At 34.7% G+C, this 19,285-nt stretch overlaps 1 protein-coding gene across 2 annotated transcripts in view; it reads left to right on the forward strand.

Annotated features, from left to right (window-relative positions):
* The first annotated feature begins 202 nt into the window (after nucleotides 1-202).
* The window catches only part of Unc-76 (fasciculation and elongation protein Unc-76), a 58,573-nt gene continuing 39,490 nt past the window's right edge, over nucleotides 203-19,285 (forward strand). For both annotated transcript variants that reach the window (XR_012467125.1, XM_023159910.2), the window contains exon 1: nucleotides 203-766. Coding sequence is in view for 1 of the 2 variants with exons in the window: in XM_023159910.2 (XP_023015678.1) it covers nucleotides 342-766 (425 nt within the window). In the remaining variant the exon portion in view is untranslated. The remainder of the gene's footprint in view (nucleotides 767-19,285) is intronic.

Consider the following 19,285-nt stretch of genomic DNA (forward strand, 5'->3'; position numbering starts at 1 on the left):
ATATTATTTTCATTTATCAGCTTGTTTTACATTTTCATAAATGAATATTGGAACATACAAATACAAATTTTGTAACAACGTTAGATGTTAGAAATATAAAACTAGATGTCGCCTAATTTCTCGAAAAGGGATGCAACTTGGCAATGGTGTACACTGACTTTTTAGATGACCAAAAGAGGACGCTCTCACATTTACACATTTTTAAATGACGCATTATCCTTCTGTCAGTGTTAGTGTGTAGGTGGATTATCTGATGTGCGATTTTTGTCAGGTCAGAGTGCGTAGTGTCGGGGCCACAGGAAGCTGTGACAGGGTGTTGTACGCTTAGAGTGTGGTTCGCAATGCGTGATTTGGCCACAAAAATGGCTGAGTTGAAATTCGAAGCCCCTTTGGCTCAATTCGAGGAATCTGACGAATGGGGCTCCACGGAATTCCAAACCGCGAATATGAAAAATGAAAACGACATCAACAACATTAACTACAACAAAAAGAAGCAGGATATAAACGACGTTTTGAACGATTTCAATGAAGACATCCTCAATAACTCCCTGCCGTTGAGCATACCCCAGAAGACCATCATTTTAAAGAATGGGGAGACGCAATCCGTCGCGGATAACTTTACTGAAACATTCTCTGGGTCATTGGAGGATTTGGTGAACACCTTCGACGACAAAATAACCAAGTGTTTCGGAAATTATGAAGAATCCGTTGAAAAATTGGCCCCCGTTCAAGTGAGGAGTCAGGAGGAGATCATGAATGAATGCCAGTAAGTACTTCATGAAAAAACTTTCTTGAAATTTAGTAGGTAGTTAAATTCGCTAATATTTGATTGCGTTATTGATACACAGCAAGACCTGACTTAAAAATAGCCACAGATTCAGCATGGTTAGTAGCATCGCTGAAAAAAAAATCTTTTTTTTAATTTCATTCTTACCTACCAAATATATCTTATTTCATGAGATGACCCCAAATGATAAGGTTTCTAAGATAATTCTCTTATTTAATCATTACTGTGTGGGTGAATCAGAATCTATTGTCATCTAACTTCTGAATAATTTTCACCCATATTTCAAAACTACAGTTTAAAAATAAAGTGTTTCATGGATGTTATCGGATAAGATCAAAAGAAAAGTCACCAGAGGTCACATTCTCAGAATGCAGTTGAATTCACAGTGGTGTAGCAATATTTTTAGATTGGGTTAGAGGAAAGTAGATATTGATTTTTAAGAAGATACCTTACTAACAACTTTCAAATACACATTAACTGAGGAAAATTCATCTGAAGCATGAAATAAATGATTTTATGCCAAAAAGCGATGGTTGATCATTTTCATCTTGAACAAATAAAAAAAAAGTCCACACATTAAAATGTTGAACAGAAACTTCAACTATTTATCTATTAGGCTTTCATATTGGCTATACTCATTATGACACTCCTGGGTTATTATGCTAAAGAACAGATGAGCATTTCGCCAACATAGTTTGTGAAAGTTTTGCAGTTTTGGTGTTTGGGAGCAGTGCTTGTTTATTTTTCAGCATATTCAGATACAGAGATTTTACATTTTCCTCCAAAAATACTAGCCCTACAACATGATTTATAGATAGTGAATGTAAAATACATTTTGTCTATTTACTGTACAAATTATGAAGGTTCCCCCAATCTCCGACTCTATAGAGTGCATGCTGTGTGCAGCTAATTACCACTCCCCACATCAAGGGGCAAGTGATCACTCGAACCGAGAAGCATGTGCCCTGAGAATATGCAATGCACCAAGAATGACAGCCTTATAGGCCATGTTATGTCGATGGATGAATACTGGACCCACCGACAGCAAATTAATAAATGTTTCGGATTTCACGCAACAGACCATGCATCTGGTGTCATGAGCCTCTATACCCATCACACGACTACGGTAGACTAGAGTGTTGCCATCTTGACAGGTTATGAAAAATTTCTTATTTTCCGAATTTAGTCTGCCCAACGTGAGAAAAGCAAACATCAGGTGCTTTGATAAGCCGAAATCTTCAAGATTGTTGAAACGTAATAGCAACACCGGATCTGTAGGATGTTGTGCAGAAGGTACAGAATGCTTTCACCATAAGCTGCACATCCTTTCGGCAATTCCCACATCGTTATCTTTTGAGATGTACTGTTGCTTATTTGTCTATCCCAAATTCCATACCGATAGCATGTGGGTACTGTTCCACCACTCCTAAGGACTGATGGAGATCCTTTCTCTCCAGAGCAATAGAATTCAAGATCACCCTTATAAAATAATTGAGTGGTGTTATACCCCTCTCTGGTCTCCTAGCACCTGAGTTTTAATGAGCACAAAGGATAATGGTGAAAGTGAGATGTCGAAAAAAATGGGGATGAGGGAAACACTTCCTTTCTGTTTGGACACTAGCTTGACAGATGTTGTGGTAAAGCGAGTTTGTCAAAGTAGCATCAGTTGTTCAAGACACTATATACTTGGTCGGAGGCATCTGGAAAATGCAAGATGTGCTCATGTGATGTTGCATCAAATGCCTTGCAGCAGTTAATCCAGGATATAGAGAGATTATAATTATATTGTATTGAGTCGAGTTCAATACGTCTGTCGATGCCTATGTTCTCCTTGCATCCAACGGCCCCTTTGCTAATATTATTTTGATCAGCTCAGAAAATCACGAAACAATTATTCAAAAAACAAACTAAATTCCACTTTGGAAGTGAATTGTCACTTCTTCTTGGCGTCTTCGACCTCGTCAACCGAATTCGACATCTCAGGTTTTAATCAACCCCGCTCGATCCCTACAACATTCGAGTGATAGCCATCGCGACGCCGAAAACGGGGTGACGACGCCTTTAATTCACGAATCAACCTATTTATCACGGCATCCAGATATTTCTAACTTGAGTAACTACAGATGAACATTTCATTATGAACTTTTTTTTGCCATAGATTGAGTTGAACTTGCCATTTTGAGGAACTGAGCTTGGATTAGGATCATATAGGGTTCGTAGTGAATGGAATTGCCAATTTGTTTTTTAAACGAAGCTCGCAAACACGTTACGTTTCGAATATTGGAGATGGAGTAGTGTTGTATGAAACCTTCGTTTAAGAGATATATTGTTAACTAGTAACAGCTTCATCTCGTGAACAAAGCCCCAAGCGGGGAAGACACATCCCATGTATAGTCGAAGTAACCGGTATTGTGAATAGTTAAAGTTATCGGCAAGCTCAAAGGTCAAAAAAACTAATACAAACAAATGATGCCGTTGCCAACTAGTCCATGTGGACTAAAGAATTGGCGGATCGTATTGGATACTTTTTACTGAGTTTTATGATTGGCTGAAAAAATTAAATTTGAAGTCATGTTATGGTGACGAATAGAATGCGAGGATGTTCATACCCGGCGTGTTGTCAATGTTCAGTTCAGGAACTGATCGCGATTTGAGTGTTGAAATTCGATATTGGTGCAGTTACAATTACTCAAAACTTTTGTTATTTTTTTAAAATGTGGCGTCCTTGGACAAGTACTAATAGTAATAACGAGTGTGATAACAACGCAGACTTTTTCTTGTGTAGGGATCCCAATAGCGATGGTGAACAATGCGAAAAAGAGATACCAGTAAATAAGATTCGGATGCATTTGAATATTGAAACATACAGAGTATGTTTCAATGTACATAAGAATTTACATCTCAAGTTTGGTTTCGAGGGAAACAAACTATTACAAACAACATCAGATTTGACCGAAAATCCTTTCTCAACTGTACGTAAAATAGTCAAAAACAAACCTTATGAACGCAAGACGCGATATGATACGAGATTACCAAAACCTCTAGATGTTCATCTAATAAAATCATAAAGAAAACAAACTGTTACAAAAGCAATGAGATTCCTACAACTGAAATCATAAGGAAGAAATTGACTACTTCCGGCCATAACGTGAGCTGCTGTGACAAAACTCTTCAGAATCGGATAAAGAAACTAGGATTTAGATTTAAAATAATAAACGGACGTTAAACAGCTATGGAAAGCAGAAGAATAGTGGAATTGCGTCACAAATGCTTAGAACAAATAACTAAATATAGACAAGAACAACGGCAAATTTTCTATTTGGATGAAACTTGGTATGACACACACGACACAGTTACGAAAGGGTGGACTGATGGTTCGAGAATGTGTACGTGTAACATGCCTGCAAATAAAGGATCGCGACTAATCATTGTGCATTGCGGAGGAAGTAAAGGATGGGTTCCGAATTCTTTGAAATTATGTGGAAAAAACTTGAAGACTGCAATGTTGACTATCATAAGATGATGGAAGCTAATATTTTTGAGGAATGGTTTGAAAACACATTGATTCCAAATTTGGATGCGAATTGTATAATATTTCTTGACAACGCTTCCTATCATTCGCGACAGCTCATCAGAGTACCGAATAAAAATTCGAGAAAAGATAAAATACAAATTTTTTTTAATGGATAACAATTTGTATTTTAAAGATTTGTACCAGAAACCAACTACTTGAAGTTTTACAGACAAAAACATTTGAAAAAGTGTACGCCCATGAGAGTATGAGTACCAAATAAAAATTCGAGGAAAGATAAAGTACAAATTTTTTTAATGGATAACAATTTGTATTTTGAAGATAACTATACCAGAAACCAACTTTGGATCCAAAGGTACAATGAGCACAAAAAGGCATACATAAATCCAACAGTATATAAATCAAACCTTGCAACACACGCCATACAAACACACGCCAACACATTCCTAGAGAAGATCTAACACAAAGAAGAGTACCTTCAGAACAAATACAGGCAAATTTACCTGAAGTACCTGAAATACCTGAGTTAAGACGCTCTGGCCGTATAAAGAGGCAGGATGCCCAGTTCAGTTTTAGGAGTGCCTAGAAGATGACAGTACTACCAACTGTCGAAAGCGCTCGCAGATAAATATAATAGAAGATATAAAGCTCCAGCTTCAAATCCTTTTTGTAGAATTTAATATTGAAATACTCAAAATAAAGGAAAATTAGTTGCATCAATCAATATATATATATATATATATATATATATATATATATATATATATATATATATTTATTTATTTATTTATTTATTTATTCATATATATTTTCCGGCAGGCATTCACCAGAACCTGCGGTGTAGGTAGTTGAGAACGATGTGATGAAGTGTTCAGACACTTATACAGGGTGTTTCCTATCTATGGTAGGAAACTTCAGAGGGTGATTCCTTAGGTCGTTTTGAGAATAAAAGTTTCTATGAACATATGTCCGGAGTTGCTTCGTTAGTGAGATACAGGGCAATATAAAATGAAAACAAAAAGTGAATAATGAACAATTTCGACCTTGATGTAAATGAGCAAAATATCCCCCTTCTGATAAAATCCACTACTGCAATCGATTTGTCATTGTCATGTTCAAAAATACCTGGAGTATTCTTTATGACATTTCAATTGTCAATTATTCGATTACTCAAGTCATTCACAATTAGTAGAAGATTCGTATCAGGACTGCGAGCTGGCCAATTTTGGTCCTGCACGTCCAATCCAGCGATTAGGATGATGATGACGAGATAGTGAGAGCATGAACACTGAAATGAGCTGGAGCCCCGTCTTGCATGAACCCGAGGCAGTTGAGCTTGAACCCGCTGTATGTGATATGCATATAGGAGGGTTCTTTTTAGAACTGTCCGTATATTTTTTGGGCTGACTTCCAGCTACCATTTGAAGGATATTCTTCTATCGCATCAAGTATAGCTTCTTCTAGTTCAGTCCTTGTTACAGTTTCTGGTCTTCCACCACCTGCATTTTTATAAAAACTCCTAGTTTCACATAATCTCGCATACAGCATTCTGCATGTCTTAACATGGAATTACTCTCTTAAGATATCTGTCCTGGTAAATTATCCGTGCTTCTTCCGCATTTCCATTTGCTAATCCATGAATAAAGTGCATATCAGCCATTTCAGCGTTAGTAAAATTATTTATGATGGAATCACTGCTAATTGACAACTTTGACTTTCACTATAGAGACATATCTCCTATCTTCATCCTGTTTTACATTCTCGTAACATACAGGATATAAAAACATTTTACCGAAATAACAGCGTCACTCCACATTATTTTTTTGTTATTATGCGTTGGCGTGAAAAAAATTAATCAAACCCATCTGGTTTATCGATTCTCAAAACAGTGTAATCTATTTTCAGGGTCGGCTGACTATAGCTTCTCCGTCAAGGAAGTATGATTAACATTATGTATTTCACACTTGCTGTCTCAAAACTTCATAATATAAACTAAGTTTTTTGGTATCAATTTGAGACTATGCCATTTGGTATTTACCTTACACAGTGGCGGATCTAAGTAAGGGAATAATGTCTAAGAAAACAAACCAAGTTTTTCGTGTATAATAATTTACAGGGAAATCCTCTGATCTGTGTTTTCACAATTTCATGAAATTATCATACACTCAATTGCCCAATGAAATTTCGAAAATAATAAATATGGGCGCACGTTTTAACCGATCAAAAATAATATTACATAATAACAATAATAATAAATGGCATTTATTTTACTTGGCGGAGTTTAGCATACATCAATATTCTTCTTATTAAGAAACAACCTCAAATCCTCCGGGCTTACCATTCACAAAACTGTCGATAACATGCTCAGCTATATGTATATAAAACAAATAATATCTGAAAAATATTAGGTTGTTTCAAAAGTTCTGTCTGATCTCATTAGTTAACTTTAAACTGTAATATCTCAGTGAATACTCATTTAATTTAATCGAAATAAGTGCTATCTGAATTAGTGCACTTTTGCCAACGTAACACAAGTCGATTAATTCCGTCCGCATAAAAGTGGGTGCTCGGGATTCGATGAAGTCGACGAAGGCCGTTTTTATCTGGTGCTGATTGGCGAAGGTTCTATCGGTGAGAAATTTATCGAAGTACTTGAAAAGATGGTGGTCAGTACCGTTATCCCACGCACCGTTTGTGATGGATATGTCTCCACTGGGGTTAGGTTAGGTCAAAAGTGAGTGGGTCTATTCGACTCTCCACCGCAACCCGTAAGGGTTTATTGTGGGTCACGCCTATTCACAGTCAACAAAATAAACCCAGCTTCTTAACGAAGCCGAATAGTTTGTATGGTGAGTGATCTTTCAGGTCAGATGGTAAGAGTACGGCTCTGCCAAACTCTGAAAACCTTATTCGGTCCCCAGTCAGGTAGGCACAAAGTATGTGCTCTGCTGATTCATTATTTTCCAAACAGAGGCGACACACACTGTCTTTTGACAGTCCGAGTCTCTGCATATGCTGATTTAAATGACAGTGTCCTGTGAGAAGACATTGTAGTTCATCCCTACTGTAGTTCAACAACTGTTTGGTATCAAGCTTCGAAGGGTGAATAAACGCCTTGGAGTGAGTCAATCCTGGAAGATTCTGCCAGTAGCCCATAAATCTTCTTGCCATCCAGGTGTTCAATGTTTGTTTGGCAAAGCCTACAGCGATGCCAATGACAGGTTCTGGACCGATGAAACTGCTTGTAGCACCCTCTTTTGCTAGGGAGTCAGCAGCCTCATTACTTTCCTGGCCAGTATCAGCTGGGAATCCAGACTAGGGAAAATCTGTTGAGTCTTCCTATGGAAGAGAGTCGTTTTTGGCAATTTGCTTCCAATTTAGACGTTGCTCGGTAGGAGCCAAGAGCCCAACGCCGCTTGACTGTGTATGAGGTTGGATTCTTTCAATCTCTCTGCACACAATTAAGTTGCGTAAATTTTCGCTGGAAATATAAAGTCTTATGAGTTCCTAGGCAGTTTGATATCTCTGTCCTGGGTCTGCACCAGAACCTGAAGGTGTTTCTGATACATCTGTGTACCAACAACTATCTGCTCTTAATATTTCCTTCTCCCGGAGGATCCAGTCCTCTCTATTATGGAACAGTACTTTATAAGGCAATTCGTTGTTGACAGTTGGAGGCATAAAGTCGGAGGTTATTTCCACTGTGGTTCTCAAATCCTCTTTTTGGATTACTCTAGGTCGATCACTTGGGACACTACCATTACTAAATGCCTTGTTAATTTTTCGGCTGTTTCGGTATCCCTTTGGTTCAATTTGAATTCATGGAGAAAAATTGTCCGAAAATCACCTAACGACATTATATAATAAGCTGAAAACAGTCAAAAAATAAAAATAAAAAAAAATAAACATCATCAATGTATCGAGTACAAAATTCTCGATTGATCAGTAGAATAAATATTTGTTGAGATATGGAGCTACCAATACACATGACATTGAAACGGACGAAAATTTTGAAACAACCTTATAGTATTTGCTCCAAATAGAATGTATTGAAAAATTCATCTTGTTATCAGCACGACAATCACACTAATTTGAATTTTATTTGTTGTTGTCATGTATGAAAGAAATCAAGTTCGACATGACCACTAAAAGTTATCTACTTTTTTTATCGATTACACCTATTATTGAAAATAAGATTTATGTAAGATTTGTCATTATCTTGATTTTCCACTTCAAAATATTGAACTTCTTAAACGTTCAATAACGAATCCTATTATTTGAAATTACTTTCGAGTATAACTCACCCTATAACTCAAAAAATATGTAATCCGCCATTTTGAAGCTGTGGTCATCTTGAATTTGAATCTTTTTCAAAGTGTACTACCATTCTACAGTCAAGCTCTGTCATTCGATACTCATATTGAGGAAGTTGTGAAACAATATATAATCCGCCATTTTGTAGCTACGGCCATCTTGCATTCACAATGATACAGAATTTATCAAATTGAATTGTAATCAAAACTAAATGTGTGAACCAAATTTCAATCTGTCAACAGGAAGGGGGTCAAACTTCAATTACTAAATTTGAGCTAAACAAATAAATAAATAAGTAAACAAACAAGGTAAGCTAAATAAAACCATTCAAATTGAAGGGGTGATATTTTTAGGAGTGATTAATTTTTTGGAAAGAAAGTTTTTGGCTTTCTACTACTCCATCTTGGTACAAAAAAAAGGGATGAGGGAATCTTCGAAAGAAAGGAAGGAAGTAATCAATCCCTTTTTTTGTATCAAGATGGAGTAGTAGAAAGCCAAAAACTTTCTTTCCAAAAAACCGTTTAATTAATAAAATTGTACCTATTTATTCATGACTTCAAGTTAGCCCAAAAACACTCATTTTTATAATACAATCTTGCGTTTTGCAAAATAACCTGACGTTCTGGAATTTTTTGTATATTTCTTTACTTTTCAAAACACCTAAATATATAGAAATTAGTTGAAAACATCTAGACAGCTTTTTTGTTGCAGACTTGTGTTTGTTCTGTAGCCCCCTCAGTAGCAAAGTCATTCTTTTGCAAAAAATGAGCGATGTTATTGGTAGATTCATCAACACATGTTATTGTTACTTGCCGCTTATTATCGTTTCCCGAAGTGGTAAATAGTTTGTTTTCGTAATTTTTTGGAAAGATAGGAGTTTATAATATCTACCTTTCAATCTTTGTTAACAGCAATTTGTTTGATAAAACTCAGTCCTCTCTTTCTGACAGTGCAATATTTAATAGTCTGTGAAGCTTACAATAGAATGTTGCTACTTTATGCTGATACGGATGTGTCAAGGAATTATGTATTACAATGTCCGCTTAGGATGACTAATGGACGATATGATCCATTCGCGAATGTATTCCGTTCACCATTACAATATGTGTGTCTCCTGCCAAAGGCATAGGGTCTACAAGTACCACACGGAAAAGAAAATTTTAACCAGACAGGTAAAATTTATCTACCGTTTATCGACAGGTTAACACACCTGTATAGCGTTCAGGTAGGTAAATATCCTTTAAAATTAACAACCATCTTCGAAATCTGTTGAAACTGCAACGCAGTAGAGGGTCCACTTTCTAGTAGTCCGAGAGCTGATTGCCAAACGTTTATTTTACGACCATTTCGCGTTTATCTGGAGGCGGTCATTATAAAGGTCATTACTCAACTGATGTTTGCACAATTCCGTTTAGCTTAACTGGAATTCATACTCTGCAATTGAATTTTTTGTATATGAATCCTAATACCAAGTAACGTTATCACGTATCACTAGTCGCAGAAGTGACCTTAATCTCGCTTCAGTAAGAGAAAATAAATCCCTAGTTTAGATATTAGTGTTGATAGAGCCCTTGAAAATATGAGCAGTAGCCCATTGGATGAGCTCGTTTCAGTGATTTTATAGCACACAAAAAGTTACAATTGTTAAAAAATTAGAAGAAAAAATAAGAAGGTATTCTTATGAAACAGTAATCAATATTCCAAAAACAGCCATACGTAACTATTGTAGCAACTAACGCTTATTTTATTTCCACTATTCGAATTTCTTGTTTAGCCGCTCGATTCACTTTTTGAACTGCCCTCTTGGGTTGGAAAGATGTGCTTATATCGGTAACGGTCCTTTTTAGAAATCTGTAGTCGGTTCGGTCCTAGAATTTTACCGGCGATTCCCGACTGCATTCTTTCGTGGTGATGTCATGTGTTCGTTCTTGAGTCGGCCGGCATATCGGTCAGGGGCGGCTTCAGATTCGTTACACTACGATGCATATTGGACAAGCCCTCATAGGAAAGTGGGAAAATCGCAGACACGTGTTTCTGGTTACTTAGCCTTCGTCAGTACGATACAGCCAATTGTGAAGAACATGCAACACTTGGTTGCGAAAAAAAAAAGGGTCGAAACTAACAAGCGGATTCATCATCAGAGGCTAACTGCGGATTCGTGGCATCCTCGAAAGACAAGGACTATTCCCAACTTAGTCATGGGTGCAGCTATAGTATACGCTATAGCCTTCCGACAATGCCACGAATCCGCAGCATCAGCAGTCAGAGGCAGAAATATTGTGAAACTCTTTTTTTTGTTCGAGCTTTCGAGGCTTTTATTGTCAATTCATCTGGAACAGAATGTGAGGTTAAAATGAAGCTAGCAAAAATGAAGTTAGCAAAAATGTAGTTCAAAAGTAGACTTTGTCGAAACATTGTGGAAATAATCCTTGGAAGGATCAAAGACAGAACACGGAGAGAAACCCGGAAAATAGGTCATCATACGTCCGTGAGAATCTTCGATGTTACTAAACATTTAGAGACTATAGTCCGGTCAATTTAGACATTCGTAGCTACCTAAATTCCCACCAAGCTGAAAATCAGTAAGATTGTTTAAAATATGATTGAAAATGAAATTTGAAAGTTTGCAATTTTTTCCCTGTATGGAAAAAATTATTCACGGTCAAAGGTCAAAAAATGAGTTTTTCGCGATTTTCAGCAATACGATAAGTTTTATCAAAAAAATACTTCAGGTAAAAATTGTATATCATAAAATTATCTACAAAAAAATGTGTTGATACTTTTTTTCCTACGAGCCACCGTTTTTGAGATATAACGATTCAAAAAGTTGTAAAAGTTGTAATCGTCATAATATGCAAACGTTTCCAAGCCACCTATGAGTTAGTGTACTTAGCGTGTTTTTTTAACGTCGATTCCCTAGTAGGCCTATTCCACGGGTCAGTTGATATCCCGTTTAATTTGAAACTATTGCAATATAATGGATATTATCAGAGAATGAAAAGATAAAAGAAATTTAAGTTGAAAAAAAGTACTGAAATTCAATCGTCTAAGTATTAACTTTCAAATTCTTCTTCTTGTTCTTGTTCGCCTTGTTCTTCTTCTTCTTCTTCTTCTTCTTGTTCTTGTTCGCCTTGTTCTTCTTCTTCTTGTTCTTCATCTTCATCCTGAGTACATATAAACTGCGTTAATCAAACGGATCCCCTGGATCCTCACTGTTGGTGATTCAATATTAGAGCACGACCGGCCTTGACAATGTGTATATGCTAGAGAACAAAACAGTCCGACTTTTTTGCAACCACATTTAGCACTGCACCCCTTTTTTGCAGTTGCAAAAAATTTTGTTTACCAGTTTTTCCGGCGCAGGTGGAAGTAAAGTTTGGACTCGTTCTAATGAATTGTTGACCAACTTTCAACCCCAATCTGTAGGGTCTAGCTGTCTAGCTGATAACCAAGCCACACTTGAACTTTGTAATATACCCGAAAAAGATGTTGATGAGCAGAAACTGAGGTTGAAGGAAGACAAAGTAATTGTACTTGTTTTTTATTTTTGGTATTTTTAACGAAACATGCATATCTATACTTATCTAAGCAGGTAGTTTTTTTAGAAGCTTTCTACATAGAAAGAAGAAAACGAATGCCGTTAGTGATAATTTCTTGTCGAGTTGAATTACTATTTTTAAAAACTTCAACACATTTAACAAAATTTTGTTTTTCAAACATTTTGAAAACTGTTATTTTACCCCTCCTGTAAAATGCAGATGTCGTATCACAGCCAGTTTTTGCGTGTAAAAATAGTACATGATTTTGACACTTTGCAAAAGTAGATAAACTTTTTGATAAATATATTTCCGATTGATGATGAGATTTTGCTGGTTTTAAGAAGAAAATAGTTTTTTCAACTTTTTGAATCGTTATATCTCAAAAACGGTGGCTCGTAGGAAAAAAGTACTGATACATTTTATGTAGATAATTTTGTGATCTACAATTTTCGTCTGAAGTATTTTTATGATAAAACTTACCGGTTTGCTGAAAATCGCGAAAAACTCATTTTTTTGACCTTGAATAATTTTTTTTCCATTCAAGGGAAAGATGGGGAATTTTAAAATTTAATTTTTAATCATATTTTTAACAATTTTACTGATTATTCATACTTTATGGGAATTTAGGTAGCTTTACTCTTATTTTTTGGTCTAATTTGACCGGACAACTATGCTAATATGTTCCAGTCCTATCAATACTGTCTCACGGTCTTCTGGTTGAATGTATTTTATATCATTTTGCATGATCACTCAGGATGAATGAACTATTTATTTGCGAATCAAAAGTGTTTTTTACTGTGGCCCATGTACTATAGAATTGAATTCGTGATGAAACAAGTGACATCTGCTGTCTGCGGGTGTCCATGCACGATAAGATTAGGCACATCCGCCCCATTGTTTAAATATTACGCCTTCTTCTTGATCTACAAGCAAAATAAGTATATGACGATTAGAATATTGAACAAATTTGGAATTTTTGCTCTGTTGAAGGGCTGTACATTTAAATTGAGGGAAAGCATTTTTGCAGAAAGGAGTGCACACAAACTTTTCACAGCAGACATCAGCAAATACAATTCCCAGATTTTATAGCAGACGTGAGCAACCACAAAGATTTTCAGAGATTCTGAGCTTTGGCCTGATCGATGAATATGATTCATCAATCTTCTAATTTCGAATATTCTGAGAAAAAGTTTGTTTTCACTTATATGCTAATTGCAAAAACTTGAAGATGGCATTTTTAAATTGAATCGTAGTTTCTGCCAACAAATAATTATCAAAAGTAAGTCGAGATACATCATTTGGGCATACGAATTTGCACATTTTGGTCAATGATATTTAGAGATTTACTGTCCTTGAAGAAAAAAAATTGTTTTCTCAATCCAGTGATGTTGAGAGAAATACGAAGTATGTTGCTATAAATTTGCCAGAAAATATGACAGACAAAATAAATGTTTTTTTCACATCATCCCAAAGTGATAATTCAACAAAAAATAATATCACTCGTTGAAAAATCACTCATTAATTTTGAAAAAAATATCAATTGTTAATTTAAAACAATGTATTCAGAACAGGGGTATTTTTTATTTCTTTAAGAACGTCAAAAAACTGTTATTTTGGACATTTAGATTGAAAAAATATTGCATATCATAAAGACAAAAAGGTGAGTTTCCACCAAATCTCGTGAAAAATAAATGAACTTTTTTTTGAAAAAAAATAAAAAAAAATGAAAAGACTGGTTTTTACAATTTTTTTTATTGAAATTTCAGGTAATGTGGAAAACTGGTTCAGAGAAAAGTTATAGAGCTTTATATTTCTCATAACTTTTTTCAATAACAGGTCTATTTTCAGTGTAAATCAAGAAAAATCATTTTCCACCCCATTTCCAAATGTTCTCGAATTTTGATTTTTCAAGTTGAGATATCTAGTTGAATATGATTCTTTAACAAATAAATACAGCATTTCCTTATGAATGATTATAAGCCAATTATTATGAAATAAAGATGTTGAAAACAAATCAAATTATCGGTTTGTGTAATAATATGGAAGTGTCCATGTCAACTAAAATAACTTTTTAAATCCTTTTCTGCCAGTCTTCTTCGGTAATATAAAGAAGAAGTATCTATCTTTAATTAGCGCTATTACCTTCTCATCAAATTTTGGAAAATTATTTTTACTCCTGATGCTTTTGTTTCAATTTTCCTCAAATCATATCGATGGTATTGAAAACATAAAAATAGGGGGGAAGTCTCAGTATGGTGTATCCATACTTTTCAGCAATACTCTCAAGGGCATACAATTTTTCAAATGTTTCTGTCTGTACAACTTCAAGTAGCTAGTTTTTGGAATAATAATCTTCAAAATACAAATTTTCATCATTAAAAAACTTTGTATTTCATGTTTCCTCGAATTTTTATTGGGTACTTTGATGAGCTGTCGCGAATGGTAGGAAGCGTTGTCAAGGACTATTACACTATTCGCATCGAAATCTGGGATAAACGTGTTTTCAAACCATTTCTCGAAAATATTAACTTCCATGTTCTTATGATAGTCAAAATTGCAGTCCTCAAGTTTTTTTCCCATATAATTTCAAAGAATTCGGAACTCATCCTCTACTTAGATTAGTCGCGATCCTTTGATTGTATGCATGTTAGGCGTATACATTCTCGAACCATCAGTCCACCCTTTCGTAACTGTCTCGTGGGTGTCACACCAAGTTTCGTCGAAATAGAAAATTTGCCGTTGTTCTTGTCTATATTTAGTTATTTGTTTTGATTATTTGTTACGAGATTACACTATTCTTCTGCTTTCCATAACTGCTTGACGTTTGTTTATTATTTTAAATCTAAATCATAGTTTCTTTATCCAATTCTGAAGATTTTTGTCACAACAACTCACGTTCAAATCTGATGTTGCTTGTAATACTTTGTTTTCCTCGATGTAGATTTTTATCTACATTGAAACATATTCTCTGTGTTTCAATATTCGAATGCATCCGAATCTTATTCACTGGTTTCTCTTTTTCGCATTGTTCACCATCACTATTGGAATCACTACACTGAAAAAAGTCTGCGTTATCACACTCGTTATTACTATTAGTACTTGTCCAAGAACGCCACATTTTAAACAGATAACAAAAATTTTTAGTAATTATAACTGTACCAATATCGAATTTCAACACTCAAACCGCGATCAGTTCCTGAACTGAACATCAATGACACGACGGCGATAACCATCCCCGCATTTCCCGATTTCCATTCGCCACCGGAACATAACTTTCAAATTTAATTTTATGACTCTTCAGCCAATCATAAAACTCGGTTAGTAAAAATTATCCAATACGAACCGCCAAGTATACAATCCACGTGGACTAGTTCGTCGCCGTTTCATTTCTATGTATTGGTTTTTTTGGCCTTTGAGAGTGCTGCCACCTTTAAATGTGCACAATATCGTTTACTTCGACTATACCCTTGGTACATAAATAACTATAATACTTTTATTCCTGGTGCAACCCAGAAAAATAAACATTTTTTCTTTTTCATATTAACTATATTCTTTCATACCGAATTACGCTGAAGATTCATAACACAGATATTGTTTAAATTGAAAGGGTTATAATTTTTGAAGTGACTTATTTTTGGAAAAGAAAGTTTTTGGCTTTCTACTACTCCATCTTGATACAAAAAAATGTGGGAATCTTCCAAAGAAAGGAAGGAAGAAATCCATTTCAAAAGTACTAACTCTATACATAGATGTGTACATCATGCAAAACAGAAACTTTCATATTGTATTATTACTTTGAACATCCATCACAAATGGAAAAGTGCAAAGTGACATTCAAGTGCAATTGATTTTCCTTTCATGAGGGTGAAAATTCTTCGTCAAATATTCCCAACCCCTATTTTTGTCCCGCACGGAACTTCTTCCTATCGAGTTCCATCCCCAGTCAAAACATTTGCCAAGACGCAAAGGCACGTGGCCCTAAAACGCAGTCGGGGAGGCGGAAATAGAAAATAAACCACCCCGGCGAGTTGCGGTATTGATTTTCCTCGCGCTAAATGGGTCTGTACCTGTCGCCCCGTTTTGAGGCATGCGCCAAACCGGCTAGATCAATGGCGACTTTTTATGTGTCGCCGTATAGTCTAACTTTCGTATCTGGAATGACTTATGCATGAACCGGAAAACCCCTCGGGAAACTTGTGGCACGATAATATATTGATTGATGTCCGTTGATTGCAAAATAAACTTCATTATTTCATTTTTCATTTTATTAACGAGTGGACTATGAATAGCTAGGTTGTTTCAAAAGTTTTGTCCGTTTGAATGTCATGTGTTTTTGTAGCTCCATATCATAGTCAAGTTTTATTCTACTGTGTCGTGGTATATGAATATTTCGCTAGCGTTGGCACAGAAATGGCTAAAAAATAAACAAATCATATAGAATGACCACACAATTTTTGAACGACAAATCAATAGTAAATTCAATATTTCTCACCCCGGTAATTGATAAAGAAATTATAAACATTATATCAAAATTAAAAAACAATTGTGCACCTGGTCCCGATAGAATTAGTTCCAAACTTATAAAAACTCTACACCTGTATTTGGTACAACCCCTTGTCTATATAATCAATTTAATATTCAAAACTGGCAAAATACCACTGCAATGGAAATATTCCATAGTCACTCCCGTTTTTAAATCTGGTGATAAATCCAATCCCAGCAACTATCGACCAATTTCTGTAATAGATAATTTTGCGAAGATATTGGAGCATGCCCTCAAAATTCGCCTACTGGATTTTTTTCAAAAAAATGAGGTATTAACAGAAATTCAGTATGGATTCATTAATGGAAGTGATACTAAACTAGCTGTTTTAGATTTATTTAAGCAAGCATCGGATGCCTTAGACAATTCAAAAAAGTGTCTGGCAATTTTTCTTGATTTGGCCAAGGGCTTTGATACAATTTCTCATGAAGCACTCTTAAATAAACTAAATTTATATGGAATACGAGGACCAGCAAATAATGTTTTTACAGATTATCTTTCTTGTAGAACCCAACGGGTCAAAATAGGTAACAATGTTAGTGAACTGGCTAAAATCTCTAGAGGCGTACCTCAAGGTACCGTTTTAGGCCCAATACTATTTTTAGCATATATTAATAGTTTAAGTCGCATAAATAATTTCAAAGGGCACCTCATATCATATGTTGACGATACTGCAATTATCTCTACAGGTGATACATGGCAACAGGTATATAAAGTAGCAGAAGAGTGTTTGGGTAAAATACAAATTTGGTTAAGTAACAATCTTCTCAACCTTAATGTTGAAAAATCGAAATTTATTACTTTCACTCTTCTGAGCAACCACCAACCTGTCCAACAAAAAAATTATTTACATATGCCAAAGTGTTCTGAAACCATTTGTGAATGTCCATATATTAAAGAAGTAACTAAACTAAAGTATTTAGGAGTTGTAATGGACCAATATCTGAGATGGGATGAACATTTGCAATATATAGTAAAAAGACTTAGACATCTTCGATATAAAATGTATGAACTCAGGGATATACTCACAAAAAAAAAGCTTAATTATTGTTTACAAATCCCTTGTTGAGTCAGTTATACGATATTGTATCACAGTGTGGTGTGGAATGTTTGAGAACGTGCTAAATATTGTACAGGTGCTCCAGAATACAGTTTTAAAAATAATGTTGAAAAAAACAAACAATTTGATACAGAAAATCTCTATTCTGAAACTAATCTGCTTGATATAAGAAGTTTGTATGCACACCAGTGTCTTATGTGGATATACTCAAACAATATCAATTATTCTAAGGCAAATACAAAGTACACCAGAAATGAACATAATTTATCCATTGATATACCCTTTTACAAAAAAAGTCATACCCAACGTTCAGTCTACTATTTCGCTCCAAAACTGTATAACATGCTTCCCCTTGAAATAAAGATAAATACCACATTTTTAAAGTACAAAAAAATACAAAAGAATTCATAATTGTAAATAATACTCGTATAAACAGTTTATTCAAACATACCCAATAACCCAGAAATATCACTCAATACATTTTCTAATCTTCCAATGTGTCTTTCAGTGTAGGTGTACCTATTTCCAATATTATGTAAACCTAGATGTATAGGTAATTATAGGTACTTATTCTCATAAAATATACCAGCTTCCTCTGTCTATTCACTAATACAACTGCAACAGTTATTGTAGATAACACTTTGAGTTTGAACAGTCATGCTGAATACGTTATAAAAAAAAATTCAAAAAAATTATATTTTTTTTCTAGGATAGCAAATAATTTGACTATTAACTCCAGAATATTAACATATAATTGTATAATTAAACCTCATTTTGAGTACTGTCCAACTTTAATGCATTTAATAAACCAAAATAGGCTTTCCCAATTTCAAAAACTCCAAAATAGGAGCATGAGAGTTATATTAAGATGCAGTCGTTATACTTCCATTGATCACATGTTAAATATACTACAATGGCTGTCGATTTCAAATCGATTATTCTTTTTAACAATGGTTTTTATATTTAAAATAACCAAAAGTCTCCAACCAACATATTTTAATGAATTTTTGGTTTTTAATAATCAAATACATGAACATGAGAGAAGATCTTATAATAATTTTCATATATATAGAACCAACACTGGTGGCGGAACTAAAAACTTATTCTACAAGGGACTACGGGAATTTAACAATTTACCAAATGCCATTAAAGAGGAAAATACTGTAAGAGGGTTTAAAAGTAAATTATTGGAATACCTAGAGCGTTAGTTAGTTGGAAAATATGTATATTATATATAGTTACTATATCAATATTGGTTTTCAACACTGGATATTATAAATTGTATATTTTTTATTATTATCTTTTTATTTAGTTTATCTTCATTATTGTTATTATCTATATACATATTTGAATTTCATTAATATTTTTGGCACTGTGGAAATTTAAATTATTAATTAGTTATTATGTCTTGTAAGATTAGGATGTATCCTATAATAATAAAGATTACATTTATCTTTTATTACTTTTGTGCCTGATATATTTTTAAAGTACTTCCACGGGGAGACAGACG

Source organism: Leptinotarsa decemlineata, unplaced genomic scaffold, assembly GCF_025532065.1.
Source record: "Leptinotarsa decemlineata unplaced genomic scaffold, Ldec_3_MD MMD2_tig00026314_RagTag_RagTag, whole genome shotgun sequence".
NCBI classification, from domain to species: domain Eukaryota; kingdom Metazoa; phylum Arthropoda; class Insecta; order Coleoptera; family Chrysomelidae; genus Leptinotarsa; species Leptinotarsa decemlineata.